This window comes from Engraulis encrasicolus, chromosome 13 (genome assembly GCF_034702125.1).
Source record: "Engraulis encrasicolus isolate BLACKSEA-1 chromosome 13, IST_EnEncr_1.0, whole genome shotgun sequence".
NCBI classification, from domain to species: Eukaryota; Metazoa; Chordata; class Actinopteri; order Clupeiformes; family Engraulidae; genus Engraulis; species Engraulis encrasicolus.
Window position 1 is genome coordinate 47,079,071 of NC_085869.1, and position 17,971 is coordinate 47,097,041.

The 17,971-nt window shown below is 46.4% G+C and overlaps 2 protein-coding genes across 2 annotated transcripts in view; one reads left to right on the forward strand and one right to left on the reverse strand.

Moving 5' to 3' along the window:
• The first annotated feature begins 4,091 nt into the window (after positions 1–4,091).
• b3galt1b (UDP-Gal:betaGlcNAc beta 1,3-galactosyltransferase, polypeptide 1b) lies at positions 4,092–5,096 on the forward strand. The gene has a single exon (XM_063214669.1). It carries the CDS (start codon positions 4,092–4,094, stop codon positions 5,094–5,096), a length of 1,005 nt encoding a protein of 334 aa, XP_063070739.1.
• Positions 5,097–10,594: 5,498 nt separating this feature from the next.
• Positions 10,595–17,971, reverse strand: part of stk39 (serine threonine kinase 39) — a 58,977-nt gene continuing 51,600 nt past the window's right edge. The window contains exons 17-18 of the mRNA XM_063214670.1: positions 17,605–17,669; positions 10,595–10,736 (exon numbers count right to left, since the gene is read on the reverse strand). Of these exons, the coding sequence (XP_063070740.1) occupies positions 10,662–10,736; positions 17,605–17,669 (140 nt within the window). The 3' untranslated portion in view covers positions 10,595–10,661. The remainder of the gene's footprint in view (positions 10,737–17,604; positions 17,670–17,971) is intronic.

The window sequence follows — 17,971 nt, forward strand, 5'->3', positions numbered from 1 at the left end:
TGGCCAGCGTCATAATTCCAAGCTGAGAATTCAGAACAACATATTTACAGACAAATGCATCTTATCTCAATTCTGTTCTCCAAACTCCCCAACCCCCCTTTGGCCAACTGGGGGCCCCTTGGCTGGTGGGGGGCCCTAGGCTGCAGCTATATATAGCCCGTGCATTAATCCGGCCCTGGGTGTGGTGTACTGTAGCGAGAGGTAAAGGCCAGTCAGTCATTGTATTTCAGCTCCACGCTTTACAGCCTTTCATCCAGCCAGGGTGCCCAGGCAGGCCAAGCACACAGCCCTGACCACGCTGTCTGAGTTATCAGCACGCCATCCCACACACACACCACCATAGCATGCACACACACACATGCACACACAGAGTGAGTGAGTGAGAGAGAGAGAGAGAGAGAGAGAGAGAGAGAGAGAGAGAGAGAGAGAGAGAGAGAGAGAGAGAGAGAGAGAGAGAGAGAGAGAGAGAGAGAGAGAGAGAGAAAAAGAAAAAGAAAAAGAGAGACAGAGAGATGGGGCCAAGCAATAAGACCTAGAGAGACAGAGATCAAGAGAGAGAGAGAGAAAAGAGAGAGATAGAGGGAAAGAGAGAGAGAGAGATGAAAAACACACTCCCATATACCACAAAAATACAAACACACAAAGGAGGTGAAGGATAGACCGACAGACAGAGAGAGACAGGCATGCTCAGACAAATAGACAAAGGCGGGGAGATGGACTTTATCCGCGGGCCATCTCCAGCTCCCGGCTCAGGCTAATGTCAGGGAGGCTGAGCCACTGACCCGCCTGTGCTGGCCCCCGTATGAGAAGACAGACAAGCGCTGATCATATCACCACGCCTGACCCGGTGTATAGGGCCTGTATGTGTGTGTGTGTGTGTGTGTGTGTGTGTGTGCATGCGTGCGTATGTGTGTGCGAAGCGTGTTTGCCAATACGTGTCTCCACAAAAGCTACTTCTGTACAACACTATTGTATGTGTGTGTGTGCGTGTGTGCGTTTGTGCGTATGTGTGTGTGTGTGTGTGTGTGTGTGTGTGTGTGTGCGCGTGTGTGCGCGCGTGTGCGCGCGTGCATGCGCACGTGTGTTTGTGTGTTTGTGTGTCTGCACATGTGTGCATGTGTGTGTGTTGTGTGTTTGTCTATTTCGTCTGTTTCTCTGTGTGTGTGTTTTCGTCTGTATGCGTTGAAGTTTGTGTCTGCCTTGCGTCTGTGTATTTGTGTGCTGGTTTGGTTTGTGTCTGCCTTGTGTCTGTGTATTTGTGTGCTGGTTTGTGTCTGCCTTGCGTCTGTGTATTTGTGTGCTAGTTTGGTTTGTGTCTGCCTTGCGTGTGTGTATTTGTGTGCTGGTTTGGTTTGTGTCTGCCTTGCGTCTGTGTATTTGTGCACTCCCGCATGAAAACCGCCTCAGTTGGCACACATCACACGCCGCACGGCGCACACAATCCGCCTAAGCGTCTTACGCTGTTGCCTTGTAGCTTTTTTGGCTTTTGATCGAGAGCTGCGATATTGTATCACAGGCCCCCGCTACACTATCACAGGCCCCCGTCCGTCCCAGAGGGCTCAAAACAGGCCGAGTCGATAAATATGTAACCCGTCGCAGCTTCATCGCAAACACAAACTCCCACACATGAAACACTGACAAGTCAATATTCGGTTCACGGTGGAAAAAGTCATACGGTATTTGTATTGCTATTAGATTATTATGGAAATGCCCGCTGCGTCTAAAATGTTTTTTACCGTTGTCGTGCCGTGTAAACAGATGTGACGCCCGTACACTTAATTCAGTGTGTGACTTGGACTTGAACTGCTGTGCAGTGTGGTGTCTGGGGGGACCCTGGTAATAAGAATACAAGTAAGCAATAAACAAGGTTTTCAAGTCCCTTTGTCGAGTACATGTGACGGCTGGGAGCATTTACATGCAGAGCACACACCTAATACCATAATCCCAGCCCTTACTTTATTCCTAAGCTTCAGTGTAAGCAGATCATATATTTTTTGTGTGACTGTATGCAGGATGTTGCACTATGTATTTTCTACGAAGTAATAGGTACATGGTAAGCGGGAGGAATTAAAATAAAGTGCTGCTGGAACCGTCCATGTCTCAAACAGCTAGGGCACTGACTGTTGCGCCGGAGACACTGGTTCAGTTCCGACATGGGGTGGTTTCCCGATCCTCTCCTGTCTCCCTCTCCCAGGACTTTCCTGTCTCCTCTCAAAACAGTCCTATCCAATAAGGCCAAGAAAGGCCCAAAAATATGTAATTTGAAAAAGTGTCTGCATTATAAATTAAGGGTTCATAGAGTCGATGTCTGTCAGAGTGTAATTTCTTGCTCCTGTTGGCATGGTGACACATTGCATGGCTCCTGTTTTGGCTGGCGGGCGGGCGGTAGGAACAGTGTTTCAGGAAGTAGCTTCAGCACCACGGACAGCTCCATTCAGCTTCCAGTAAAAGAACACGCCGCACTTCTGACTCACGGCTCTCCCTGAACACCACACGCAGTACATTCACACACTGAACATGATGTGCAATGTTGGTTTTTGAATTCCTGTTCACTTATTTTATTTACCAATGTGCAAATAATCTTAAAATAAAATACCAGTGCACTATCAGTGTTTAACCAGAGAATAAATAATGTAAAATACTGGTAACATAAAAATACTGACTATTTCCAAAAGCGTGTCTTTAACCTTAAGCACTCTTCCTTCCCCTTTCTTTTAATAACCTAAGCAGAACCAAACTATTGTGTTAATGAACTCCCTTAATTGATCTCCTTTAATATAGCTTTTAACTAGATTTCTTGCTATTAATTAACTACATCCTATTATTTAATATTGGTCTAATAAAGATTTCTCTTTATGTGGAGAGTACTAACTATGCCAACACCGGCAGTAATTAGTTTTCAATCAAGGTCATTTATTAAAGCTCAAGCACCCATTGACTCAATACGTCGATAAGTCTTGAGTCTCTCAAACACGGAGGATGTTTTCATTCCCATCTTCTCCATATCTCCCATCTATTAGAGGAGACTTAGTGTCTATGCTGAAGCAGTTGCTGTGGAGGTATTCTTACTGATCCAAGACAGTAAAATTCACAGTGTTAATTCAACACTCATTGAGTGGAATCGAAAATGCTTCCAGTTGATCCTACTCTCTGAAGTGCAGAATTAACACTACAAGATTTGCTGTGCAACATCCCCACCAGTGATTAACATGCCCAGGAGCGAGTCTACTGAAACAATTTCCTTATCAAAGACTATAGGGACCCTGCGGCTCTGTGCATCGCTCCCAGCATGACAATCCCCATTGCCATGGAAAAACAACACAACACCACAGTCAGCAGTCACCGATGGGCGTTGATAACAAACATTACATTCAGATGCCTTCTCCGTCTCATCCGCCTGGATAAATTCTCACTACTGTCTCCTGTTTATGCTGTCTGATAGGTTTTTTTTGTGTGTTTTCAGAAACCTCTGCTATCTGTCTGTCCATTGTGGTTTGAATTGTGACACTGAGGTTTTATATGTGTATTTTGTCTTTCTTGTGTCTTCTGCAGATGCGGCTGTATCATGACGAGCATCAGGAGGGGCACCTGGAGGCCTGGAACTATAGTTAGATGACGTGGGGCGGGTCGTGCTGGGCGGAGAAGAAATTGATGGAGAGCCACGCTCCCCTCCTCCATGCCAAGACTGCCGCCGTTTGTCATTAGTGTCACGGCATCCCACGTGGGAGGAGGAACTCTTCTCTGCTACCGACGCTGCTGTCGACTCGCCACAGGACTCATCTTCACTAATGGCAGGAAGATCGTTACTTGGAATTCAGAGCACCGTGCACGTTTAAATGTGTGGTAGCAGTCGTGGCCTAATGGTCGTGGAGTTGGGCCTGTGATCAGGAAGGTTGCAGGTCGAATCCCATGCCAGGAGGAAGAATGTGGGCGCTTTCCAGTAGCCTCATTGTTGGCTGAAATGCCCACAAGCACATCACCTAACCCTACAAGGCTCTACGGACTGTAACCAGTACCCTGCTGTGTGTGGAAGCTTGAGCTCAAATGTAATGTAATGTCCGCTAAGTGTAATGTAACATAAACGCGTCAGGATGCCTTCAAAGGTGTCATGTCTGTACATCTTGACGGTGGTGTGCTGGGCCAGCGCTCTGTGGTACCTGAGCATCTCCAGGTCCACGTCGACGTACGTGGGCCACATGACGGCCACCGTGCGAAAGACCAAGACGGCGCCCAAGCCGCCGGCGCCGCCCAAGAACGGCACGTTCGGCAACATCCGCACCAGGCCGCTGAACCCGCACGCCTTCGACTTTGTCATCAACGAGCCCAAGAAGTGCGAGCCGCAGACGCCCTTCCTGGTCATCCTCATCAGCACCACGCACAAGGAGTTTGACGCGCGGCAGGCCATCCGCGAGACCTGGGGCGACGAGAGCACCTTCTCCGACATACGCATCGTCACGCTCTTCCTGCTCGGCCGCAACACGGACAGCGTGCTCAACCAGATGGTGGAGCAGGAGAGCCAGATCTTCCACGACATCGTGGTGGAGGACTTTGTGGACTCCTACCACAACCTGACGCTCAAGACCCTCATGGGCATGCGCTGGGTGGCCACCTTCTGCTCCAAGGCCAAGTACGTCATGAAGACGGACAGCGACATCTTTGTCAACATGGACAACTTGATTTACCGCTTGCTGAAGCCGGCCACCAAGCCACGACGCAGGTACTTCACGGGGTACGTCATCAACGGCGGGCCCATACGGGACATGCGCAGCAAGTGGTACATGCCCAGGGACCTGTACCCGGAGAGCAAGTACCCGCCCTTCTGCTCGGGGACTGGGTACATCTTCTCGGCGGACGTGGCGGAGGCTATCTACAAGACGTCGCTGCACACACGGCTGCTGCACCTGGAGGACGTGTACGTGGGCGTGTGTCTGCGCAAGCTGGGCATCCACCCCTTCCAGAACAGCGGCTTCAACCACTGGAAGATGGCCTACAGCCTGTGCCGCTACCGCAGGGTCATCACCGTGCACCAGATCTCGCCCGAGGAGATGCACCGCATCTGGAATGACATGTCCAGTAAGAAACATCTAAAGTGTTAGCAAACAGCAACGTCTGGAATGTCATGTCCAGCAAAAACACCTTGAACAGCAGAAACAAGAACTGACAAAACATCGATGAACAAGCAAACAACACAATGACTTTTGTGGAGGTTTTTTTATAGTATGTGTATGGATTATAAAGGTCAGAACTCACTCTTCAGACTTGGAGAAACTACAGTCAACGATGTCCATTGCATTTGAAGAAAAACAAAACACCCGTTCCTGTTATCTCTCGGGTCTCTTTTTTGCCAACATGTGTTATTTGTTCATACAACGTTTGTGGATGGAATAAGTCCTTTTTGATCTGCACATGAAATGTAGCTGTGAGACAGGAGGATGGAGTAGGAGAAAGCAAGAGACAACCCAGTTTGTAACGATAATGGCTTCTAATTTGCATCACGTTGGTGGTGGTGCAACATGCTATTAAGGGAAAAAAATATGGCTGACCTCGCATACATTATTAGCCAACTCCACTCTGCTGCGAATTGGCTAAGGGGCAACAAAACAGATGATTTGCCTTTCATAAGAAAATGGAGAAGGAAAAAGAAAAAAAATCATGACCAAATGTGAATGTTTAATGAGTCTTTTATTTCGTATTGCACATATCTGTTCAGCTCTGCTAAAAAAAGAGATGGTGCTGGTGAGTTGATTCATCGGCCTTAAACGCAAATGCTTAAAGCTCGGGAGTTTTAATTAAGTGGAGCTGACTGAGGGAATTCATTTATTTTCAAGCGCCTGGGTCTATTTGTTTACATTTTGTTGACAATATATCCCTGCTTTTCATTCAGAGCGGATGAGAGAGATGGATGGGAGCTGATGTGGTTGGGGTAGGTGGGGGGTGTTTTTGGTTATTTATAAATGTTATTTTTTTACTTTCTTGTCATTGAAGGTGACACTGTTCTCGCTTATGATCTAGCCAGCCTCTGTTTGTATTCCTGTACAGTTTGTGCGCTAACTCTTTCTTTGATGTGGTGTACATAAGAGTGTCATGTAAGCATCATAAGAATGACGAGACACATATCAGGAATATTAATGTCTGTTGTCATAATGGGTCATTTCGGGTTTTTTTTGGAGTGTTATGACATATAATGTCAACTTTTCATTTCGAAAACCAAATAACATATTATGACAACAGTCATTAGCATCAACAATGTGTCACTAATGTTCCTGAAATGTGTCATGTCATTGTTATTACTGTTACATGACAGCCTTATGTAGACCACGTCAATGGCAGTGTTAGCGTTTGTGCATATATACCTGATTATGTACTCTAAGCAACAGCTACTACTCTCCAGTTACATATCGTGCAAGTGGATATATTCACATAGTGGTCACTCGACAAAAAGAAATCATTCCCCCCCAAACAATGTAACATCATGTGTTTTGTGACATATCAAACTTTAAAGCACTTCAGCCCAACTAATGGAACAAAAAAACAACATTATTCTATTTTCTAGAGACTTAACTTGCGTTGAGGCCAAAATTGATTTTCATTTTGAAGTGTGTTATTTTTAAATTCTGTAGTACTATACAGATGTTGTGACATTAAACTGTGAAAACCTAGACAACGAAAACCAACCATCCAACATCCTTTGTTGTTGTACCATTGTCCTGTTTGTCCTTTAAAACTTTCTAATACACTACTACTAAAGTAGCAATATCTCAGTAGCATGGGTTTTAGGTAGAAGTAAAAGAAATAGGTTACACTTTATTTTACTATTCATGTTACATTCATAAGGTACAGGGTAACAAACTATATAACTATTTGTAACATTATGTTCTTGCACTGTACCGTAGACTTAGGGTTAGGATTGCACATCAGTATGACATACATTTATATTACTTTCATGGATACACTGGAAAGACAAAGTAAAATGAAGAAAAGTAAAACAAATCCTCATTAGGGACAGTGGAACAAGTCTGCAAGTAGAAGTGCATAATGCATTTCTACTTCTCCTTTGCACACCTCTGCTCCCTAACACCCTCCCTTCCTCTTGATGCTCTACTACACTACAGTGTGACGTGAGCAGAGAGCCTGTATTTGCTTGGCATCAGATATGGATGTACGCAAGGTGCTGCACTGCAGGTGAGGTACAGTTTGGGGACGATCGCGCGACAGTAGTGCTTGCTCCAACGCCGACGCTAAGGGCCTCTGCCAAATATCCACGGCGCCAAACACTATGATTTGGCAGACAAGGATGTATGACAGGAACATAGGACAGCAGCACCAGACACTGGTGACAGCTTGTAATGGGCAGAGCCACTCTGGTTGGCACGGTGTGCATGTAGGGCATTCAGATGTCTCCACAGCCAATGTGGCAGTGATGGCTGGCGTCAGGCAAAGGCTTCTGTCCTCAGCAGAAATGCGATGACAGACGACAGGGTCCAAAGGTCGGGGATCTCTGGGCTGTAGTTATGTTGCATTAGATTACATTAGTTATAGTTGGATGCCAGCCATGTTCATATTGAATATTAAAGATACAGCTGATAGACCAGGAAAAAGGGACTCATGATTTAATTAAAGTTTGATGTGTTGGTACCAGTGGGAACACATATCACGCAATTACAAAATAACATTGTCTTCAAAGGAACACCTGGAGCTGCGATGAGAATTCATGAATAGTGGATTCAGGCCACCTTTTAAAAAATCAAAACATTGATTGAAATGACATTTTAGACGGTGACTTTCTATGTTAAATAGAAAGAGCTTTTGTTAAAAAGAAAAATTAAAAATCTCAATGAGGTCTGGGCATTCAGGCCAATGTAACCAAAATTGTTTGCCACAGGTGACATTGGCAAAGCCCTTCCCACAGTGGGCAGGTTACTACAACTACACCAAAGATAACCCCATCCAGAGGCAGAAGACTGCACACAGGGCCCAGGGTAAGACACTGATAGGGGCCCCCACACACCACCATCCAGAGGCAGATGATTGCACACAGGGCCCAGGGCAAGACACTGATCGCCCCCTGACCATATTCCACCGATACGCGAGGGCCTGTACAGCCACCCCCCCCCCGTAGAGCCCAATGTGACATCCTATTTAGGCAAGCAGACCATCTGAAAGGAAAGACGGAATAAAAGACACAAGTGTGAATAAACCACAATAGTTCACTGCATTTTAATAATAGCAACTCTTTATTCGCGCCTCCTCAGCACAGATGTCTGTGTGTTTTTTTTTTTTAAATAGCCAAATACAGAGGGACAAGGAATAGCATGAGGACATGGTACACTGTATGTAGAAAACACAATAACATCTTATAATAAAGTTATTTAGTACAAGTTAATAGTATTTTCCCACTTGAGTCGAAAATATAGTTTGGAGCTACGCGTTACCTGCCCGCACAGATAAATGGCTCGTTTTGTACTTCAATAGTTGCCTTTTGGTTTTTCTGTGTGTGTGTGTGTGTGTGTGTATACATTATTTATACAGTACATATCAGAGAACAAAACAAAAATGCATTTCTTGTCTTTTTGAGACATTCTATGTTTGTAGTGCAGTGAGACAGAGAGCAAGGTGTCAGTATTTATTTATTGGTATCCGTTGGCGTTGTACGCATTGTGAAATTACACCAGAAGGATTGAAGTCTTCGGGAAATGACTGAATATGACCTTAGATGATTTTACTGGTAGGGTTGATGCGCTGACTCTCCCAAGGGCCAAGCTTTTTTGATTTTTGCAGATGCGTATACACACTGCCCGAAAAAAGTGCATTGTAGCTTTTTTGTCTTTGAAATACCATTCTTTTTTAACTAACACATTCTTAGTAGTCTTGTATTGTTGCCACTGGCTGACTGACTGACTAACTGACTGACTGGTGGAAATACTATTCACAAATGTCTTGTGTCATACACTGTAAAACATTGCAGCCAGTTCAGTTTTAAACAGTTAGTTCCCCTGCTGCCTTAAGTTTGTAAGCTAACTCAACTCGAGTTAACTTACAAACTTAAGGCAGCAGGGCAACTTACATTTTTACGTTTAGCTGGCTGCCATGTTGTACGGTGTAGTTGGAAAGCACTTCAGTTTACACGGCTCCAAGAAACACGTGAGCAGCTCTGTTGCTGCGGTGACGACTGCTCTGCTCCTTTTGTGACCTGCGTTCTTAGGCACAGTTTTTTTGTTTTATTTAATGAACAAGGCACCTCTAGCAATTTATAAGCATCAACACTGTTCTGCGAATTAAGCAGTTGTTATTGGACATGGCAGCATTCAGGCGTCACCGTTAAGTCTTTTTCTGTCTTTTTTTCCACCTCTTCCCTTCATTTTTAATGACATCTTTGCTATTACATACCTCTCTGATGTCTTTCTTCATTTTTTCCTTTGCTTCTTATACAATGGACAATACGTTTTGCTCATTTCAGACGACATTCAAAAAAATGGAATCATGGAAATGTGCTTTTTTTCTCTTTCTCGTCGTAAATAAAACACTTTTCTACATTCAGAACGAGAAAAACACTCATGTGGACCAAAAGCTCCAAAAACGCTTAATAATAACGCGCACACAACATATCAGACAGGCTACCGGACCGACAAACGGGCACAAGTGTGACGAAGAAAAAAAAACAAACCAAACAAACAAAAAAAGAAACAGAAGGCAAATTCATTTTTTTGAAAAATAAATAACATTTAGAGCTTTTGCCGAAAGCAGAGGTAATACAATAAAAAATAAAAACTCATCTTGTAATATATATTTATAATATATATTATATATTTATATATAATTATACTTTTTTATATCACTAGCTAGTGCCACCTGAGTATATCTTTTAGTTAGCTGGGCTGAGTCCTGGTCCGTATTGGGAGTAGGCGGTGGAATGTTGTAAGAGGAGGGTGAATGTGTGCGTGTTGGTGCGGGTGGGAGTGGGCGAGAGGGAAAGAGGAGGGAGGTGGGTTGGGGGTGGCTACCGTGGAAGGCCAAGTGATTGCTAGAGCGGCGAGGGAAGGAGAAGCAAAGCTGACACTGTTTTTTGTCTGTGTGTGTGTGTGTGTGTGTGTGTGTGTGTGTGTGTGTGTGTGTGTGTGTGTGTGTGTGTGTGTGTGTGTGTGTGTGTGTGTGTGTGTGTGTGTGTGTGTGTGTGTGTGTATGTATTGTGTAAATAATATTGAAGGGAGAAAAGGTTGGGCTGGTAAATGGGTACAAGCACATATTGGGAGTGCCTCTATATGCATGAGTGCGTGAGCATATGCTTACATGTGTGTATTTATTTCTGTGTGTGCGTATGTATGTATGTATGTATGTATGTATGTATGTATGTATGTATGTATGTATGTATGTATGTATGTATGTATGTATGTATGTGTGCATGTATGTGTGGGAGTCGATAGAAGGGAGGGCTAACACTTCTCCTTGCGCTCTGTCAGTGCTGATGGCCATTTTTTCTTGTCGTCGTCGTCGTCCTCCTCCTCCTCCTCCTCCTCGTCTTCCTCCTACGCCGCATTCTCTTCCTCATCCTCCTCCTCTTCCTCCTCCTCATTCCCTTCTTTCTCTTTCTCTTCCTCTTCCTGGTTCTCTCCATTCCTCCCTCCCTCTGTCGTCCCCGTGGAGCTGGTGCGGTGACGGCGGCATCAGGTGACGCTCAGCTGAGCGAAGCCGATCAGTTTCACCTCGTCCGGGATCTCAGTGCTGTCACAGCCAGAGGCCTGCGCCGGGAAACACAACACAGCCAGCTTTATTACACAGGACACACACTATGGATGGTACACGCAGGAAACACTCATGTTATACACAGCTACACACACTATGGATGGTACACACAGGACACACTCATGTTATACACAGCTACACACACTATGGATGGTACACACAGGACACACTCATGTTATACACAGGACACACACTATGGATGGTACACACAGGACACACTCATGATATACACAGCTACACACACTATGGATGGTACACACAGGACACTGTCATATACAGGACATGGAATATGTATATGGTACACACACACACACACACACACACACACACACACACACACACACACACACACACACACACACACACACACACACACACACAGACACACACAGACACACACACACACACACACACACACACACACACACACACACACACACACACACACACACACACACACACAGTACGTGGCTTGTGTGTGTGTGTGTGTGTGCGCGAGAGATTGTCTGTACAGTACAATGATGCCCACACATGACCTCTATAAAAAGGCACACCAACACAGGCACGCAACATTGTGTGTGTGTGCATGTGTGTGTTTTCTGTGCCTATTTGCAATGATGTACACACACATATAACCTCTGCAAATTGGCACACCAAGATGTCACACACACACGCACACGCACACGCACACACAGACACACACACACACACACAGAACACAAACATATACACCTGACCTCTAAAATGACATGCACACACACACATAGACACACACACACACACACACACACACAACCACGCAGGCACAAGCTCCAGCTCCACCAGAATACGCCGCAGGCTATGTCTGACTTGTGTTGCGTCAGCGTATAACAGGATGCTGTCGATGTATGCAGACACACACACTGCACATTCACACGCATGCTGTACTGTATACGCCTATGAGCCATATCAGACACACACATGGCTGTATCTAAATCAGCTACAAAGCTGAAACATCGAAGAGGACGTGGCGGACGTAGACTTTGTACTACACACTACACACAGTACTACACACACAAACACAACACTGAGTCCATTCTCAACCGTAAGTACACACCCGTGACCTGATTTCATAGTGTATACAGTGCAGTATACAGGGCCGCTGACAGCTTTGGCCAGGCCCGGGACAAAATCAACTAAATGGGCCCCCGACTCAATGCATACAATGTAATGAAGACCCAATTCTGGGCCCCCTTTCTCCGTGGGCCTGGGACAACATACCCACTTGTCCCCCCCTGTCAGTATACAATAGGAATACCAACATGCTGACACTCTCTCTCTCTCTTTCTCTCTCTCTCTCTTTCTCTCTCTCTCTCTCTTTCTATCTATCTCTCTCTCTCTTTCTGTCACTCACTCTTTGGTGCATGCATGCACGCACGCACGCACGCACACACACACACACACACACACACACACACACACACACACACACACACACACACACACACACACACACACACACACACCTAGACGCCTCCAGGTGTGTGCGAATTGACCGCAGGCTGTGTCTGACAATTTCTGCCTGCTGATGACTGGCTGATGCCCAGATAATTACTCTTCAACATCTGGCCAGAGGCCTGCAGCGCAACCTCTCTCTCCTCATCCACACAGGTCAGCTCAGCCCGACCTCACCTATACCAGGCACAGCTGCTCTGCCCGAGAGCACAGAGCTGCAATCTCGGGGATTATTACTGGTACTTTGAGACATACGTACTCTGGGACTGAGACAATGGATTCATAGCTAGACGATTTTAAGAATTTTAATGTTGTTATTTAGCTTCCCTGCTAGCTAATGGGCAACGGGTAACAAATGCCTCTTTTCCACTGTCGGTTTTCTGGTAGGCCTACAGCTCGACACAGCGCAACTCTGCCACCACTTTTTGCTTTTCGTTTGGGCACGACACAGCTCAATCGAAGAGCAAAAAGTGGCGGCCGAGTCGCGCTGTGTAAAGCTGTAAAAAAAACGGCAGTGGAAAAGATGGGAATAGAAGTAGGAGAATGAAATCAGAGAGAAAACAGGAGGAGGAGTAGAATGCATTTGTTCTTTTGATTAAATCTCTTCTGACGTCAAAACATACTCGGAGGGTGAAATTCTTGGTTCAGTAAGTAGAAGTTCTACTAGGCAGCCCATACACTCCACCAGAAGAAGCCCAGAAGAGATGATTAGTGATATCCCCTCGTGTTGAGAGCACAGGCAGAGGGATTTCATTGTGCAGTAGGGCTTTAACTTTGTAAACCCAGTGTTCATCTGCACCTCAGAAATGGGCCCAAAAACTCGGCGTGAAAACCTGCTGCTGAACCTAGTGCGACCTCAGGCACTGGAGACTACTCCAGCAGCAGCAGCAACCGAATAAATACTCGCTAAGGGTCCCCCATGATTTTGCATTTCTGTCTAGACTGCAGTCACCCCATATTAACAAGAAAGGAGCAGTATAAAGTCAGGGAGGCAGGCAGGCAGGCTGCCTGGGGGGTGGTGAGGTGAGGTGAGGTGAGGTGAGGTGGCTCCGGCACTAAGGCCCACACTCCCCATTCATGCCTCCTGGAGAAGGCAAAGCGTCGGCTCAGATGAAAGAAGATAAATGAATGCATGAAAAAAGATTCCGCTCCCTGGCATGCTATAAAAAAAAACACAAGAGATGTTCCACCACGACTATGGAGAAGCGTGGAGACTGAAATTGGGCTGCTTTCCTTGGCAAAGGGGTAAGGTATGTGTGAGGGTTTTTTTTTTGCAGATTTTATTTTAAAATCACGTTTCTTCTTTCTTCTCCTGGGGAAGAGAGGCAGGCATATGCTTTGGAATTTTTCGCTGACACACTACGCTTTTAATCTTGGTAATAAACCGTTTCTCTCTTCCCCTTCTATAGTGTTTCCACACATTTTGTGTTTTTTCTCTAGAAATGTGGACAAGATTGGAGGCGGTGCAGGACTGAACCCGTCGAAGTGTACAGTAACGAGCGTGTAGTGTGGCCAGTCAAGGTGTTATCTTGGCTTTCAAGGTTCTTTCATTGATGTCAACACAAAAAAGTCCAGCAGAACTTTCCTCCAAGTCCTCCAAGTTGTGACAGTTGCCGTCGTCCCCCTCTTCGAGAAAGCCAGCCAGGCGGTACACACACACACACAGGCTTGATGAAACACTACTTTCATTTTATTGGCAGGAGGTTTGGGGCAGACGGGAGGGTTTTTTTCTACCGACTGCGTCTAAAACAGTCCACCTAAAAAAGCTGTGTCTGCCTGCTGAGGTCTACTGGGAGGCCCCTTGTTACTGCAAACAGCCATTCAGATCAGCAGGAGAGGGGCTCTCTCTCTTACACACACAATCAATAGATCTCCCTTTAACTTTCTCTTTCTGTCTCTTCTGCTGCCACTCTTGTGTCTACACTCTCTCTCTCCCTTTCTCTCTCTGTTACTCTCTCTCTCACTTTCAATCTTGCTCAATCTCACTCCGTCTCTCTCTCTCTCTCTCTCTCTCTCTCTCTCTCTCTCTCTCTCTCTCTCTCTCTCTCTCTCTCTCCCACTCTCATTCTATTTCTCTCTCTAAGACTATTCTAGTCTCCTAGCCATCCTACCTTTGTCCTTGACTGTTTCTTTCTTTCATTCTTCACAGAAACTTTCCTGGCTCTATTATTTCGTGGACTCTGGCTGTCTTTCCTCCCTTCTCTCTTTCACTGAGGGCTTTGTTCATGTTGCACCTTCCCTCTCCTTGTAGGCCTTCACTGCAGTGTGTCTCTCTTCTTGTCCCCACAATGAAAACCAGGGAATTCAGCCCTCATTGGAGTCCATGGAGTTCAGAAGCTGTAGCAGGTTCAAAAAGCTAGGGGTCCCTGCCTGTACTGCCCCACTGTGCCCACAAACTATGGTGCGAAACAGCACGGTATAGCCCGGCGGAGAGAGATAGAGGGAGAGAGAGGGAGAGAGAGAGAGAGAGAGAGAGAGAGAGAGAGAGAGGGCGGTTGAGGTTGAGGCGGCAGGGAAGAGAGAGAAAGGAGAGACGAAGAGGAGTGGCGCGGCCATAAAAGGCACTGGGGGAAGCATAGCTCTGTGCTGTTGACAAATTACCTCCCTTCTCCTTCCCTTCCCAGCATGCCGCGCTCCTTCCCTGCCACTGATGCATTGGCCCACGGCACGAGCCGGCCGGCCATAAAACTGTGCAATCACTTCGGCCGTATAAATCCTACTGGTTAAAATGTTATGAACTGTAGGGGTATTAATCTTTTTATGCTTGTTTTCTTCCCCTTTCTCGAGAAGGCAAGGGAGGGGGGTAAATATCTGTTTGCGCAAACACGCTTTGAGGCCTGCCTCTGCTTTGCCAATTGTGTGTAATTTCAGGGAGGTTTAGCAACAGACGGGCTGGCCTGCAGCGCAAATAAGCACAGGAGAGGAGTCGTTGGCTATTGATGAAGTACAAGAGACTGAAAGAATGAATGAATGGTTGCTCTCCATCCGTTTGCAATCCCCGTCAGCTACCATGCCTATGCTGGCAGCAACAGAAAGAACTGAGGAGAGAAAGACAGAGAGGGAGGGAAACAGACAGGGAGAGAGAAAGAAAGAAAGAAAGACAGAATGAGAACAGAGAGAGCAAGGGAGAGGGAAGAGGGAGGGAGAAATGGAGGGATATGGTAGGCGAGGTAGGGAGAAAAGGAATGAGAGCTAGACAAAGATAGAGGGAAAGAGGAGAGATTCTGAGGGAAGGAAAAGAGGGAGTGAAAAGACAAATGCAGTGAACAGGTGAGGCTGGCCAGCTGTCATGAAGACGAGTGAAAAAGGTCACTTTGTAGGAAAGCGTCCCTCCTAAGCCACAGATGCCGCTTGCATACGCTCTTTGGCACGTCTCCTAGGAGAAAGAGAGAGAGAGAGAGAGAGACAGAGAGAGAGAGAGAGAGAGAGAGAGAGAGAGAGAGAGAGAGAGAGAAGAGAGAGAGAGAGAGAGAGACAGAGAGAGAGAGAGAGAGAGAGAGAGAGAGAGAGAGAGAGAGAGAGAGAGCGGATGTGCGAATTGTTGTGCCAGCATGCTGTCATATCCGCAGGGGACACCTGACTGAGAGCCCCTGCTCTGAGCGTGCCAAGCTCTTCACATATGTTGGAGGACTTTTCTTGTTTTCGTTTTCTATTTTGAGTTTTGTGCCATCACGCTCCAAGGTCGAGTGGTGACAGCCCAGTTCCACCACTGGGAGCCTGGTTTCTGCAAGGCACACAGGAAATGCTAATATCGACGCTCGTTAATTATTCCCTCTGTGGAAAACACCAAAGATTTGAACAGTGCTTGCATGCAAGATCAACTGCTGGCCAGGAAATATTCGGATAATGAGGATATAGTTGGCATTAAGCATTATGCCATGTGCATATTGTGGTGAACTCAGGCCATGGTTAACATACGGCATTTGTAGTGAAGGGGAGTGGAGTTGCCCTGCCGGTACTCCAACCCAGACCTTCTGTGGTACTAAAATGGGGCTCTGACTGCAACACCAAAGAGCCAGGCTTGTTGGCTTGATAGTCAGAACACAGCCACTATCCTAGTGATGGTCACTCCCATCACACTACCTTCCCCTGAGGGAAGCACACCCATGCGCTTCACACGCTCACGGTGCCCCTCACGCAACTCACTGCCCATCACACCCCATGTGCTCCATCAACTATGCCTTCACCCATCACTGGGGTCCATTGCACTGGGGTCACCAATCCTGGCGGTCCCCTCACATGGAATTACGTCTCACTCACAATGGGTACGCTTCCGATGGCCTCGCGGTAGCCATCCTACTTCTGACACCTATTTGTAGTGAAGGGGAGTAGAGTTGCCCGGCCTGGATTCAAACCCCTTCTGGAGTACTCTTAGTATCCCCAGAGGGTCTGGGTTTAAAACCCTGCAGGGCAATTCTACTCCCCTTCACTACAGCACTATTGAGAAATCATCTTGTTGGAGAAGCTGGCATAAAGTTACAATGACCATATTGACAGTTCAGTGGGTTTATAGAACTCACATGCTAGACAGACTGCTGGCCAGATTATACACGGACAATGAGGATTTTTTTTTGGATATTTTAACATTCAAACTATGTACAGTCTTGAAGCGATAGATTAGATATCTGTTGGCCTTACGTTAGTCAACTAGTCTACGTAAACCAATGCTACATGACAACGCCAAAAACACCACTCCAACCATACTCAGTCCGGGTAACATGGTTTTGCAATGGAAACACGAACCAGGCTGAGTTAACAACACCATTCAGCTCGAAGCGACACAGTACGACACAGACGGGTTGTACGTGCAAAAGTGCCTGGTGGCAGCCTTCGCACAAGACAGGTAAGTGGGTAGGAGGGATTGCAGCTACACAAAAGTGGGAGCAAGTCATGACAGCTGTCAATCACTCAGAGTGCTTCCTCGCAAAGTACGTTTATAGAAACAACATTAATCGGGAGGGTGCTCAACATTCTGTGGGCCCCCATCCTACACAGCAACTTGTAGCCTAGGGGCCCCGGGCTATCTGAATCCGGCCCTGCCCCAACCCCCACTCCCCACATCCCCAGCTCAGCGGTGTACACATAGGAATGGGCCTCACTTTCCCACTTTCGTATCAGTGATTTCTTAGTTTAAACTTAAGCACCCGATACCACGGAGAGGAGAAAGGCAATTACAATCCAACAGTGCTCAGTAGCGGAACATGCTGTTCAACCCTCGCTGAGCAGTGAAAAGAGAGACAAAAAAAACCCTTTCTACATCAGTCCGAGACAAGACAGCCACTCCACTGTGTGCTTGAGACATAGTGCTACTGCTGCTGGGAATTTCTTTGTGGTCTTGACATTCATCATTGGGCCATGTACAGCACTTACCAGCTTAAAGGTCAATACTTTGTAGGTGATCGGGTCGTCTACAATCTTCTGGAGGTTAGCAGCAACTAGACGAGAGAGAGAGAGAGAGAGAGAGAGAGAGAGAGAGAGAGAGAGAGAGAGAGAGAGAGAGAGAGAGAGAGAGTTAAATGGACATACATGTTTTGTGTAATGCCCAGATATACAGTATATCACTACAACAGGCATGGGTATTTTTGGATAAGGAGGGCCACAGTTTTTCACCGCCACCATAGGAAGGGCCATATGACCACGGATCTGACTGCAGATCGCTAAGCTTGAGCTGCAGTTGTTTACCCACTGACAGCCGATATTGTTTGGATGGAATAGGAGTGTTCTCTATTGGCCAATA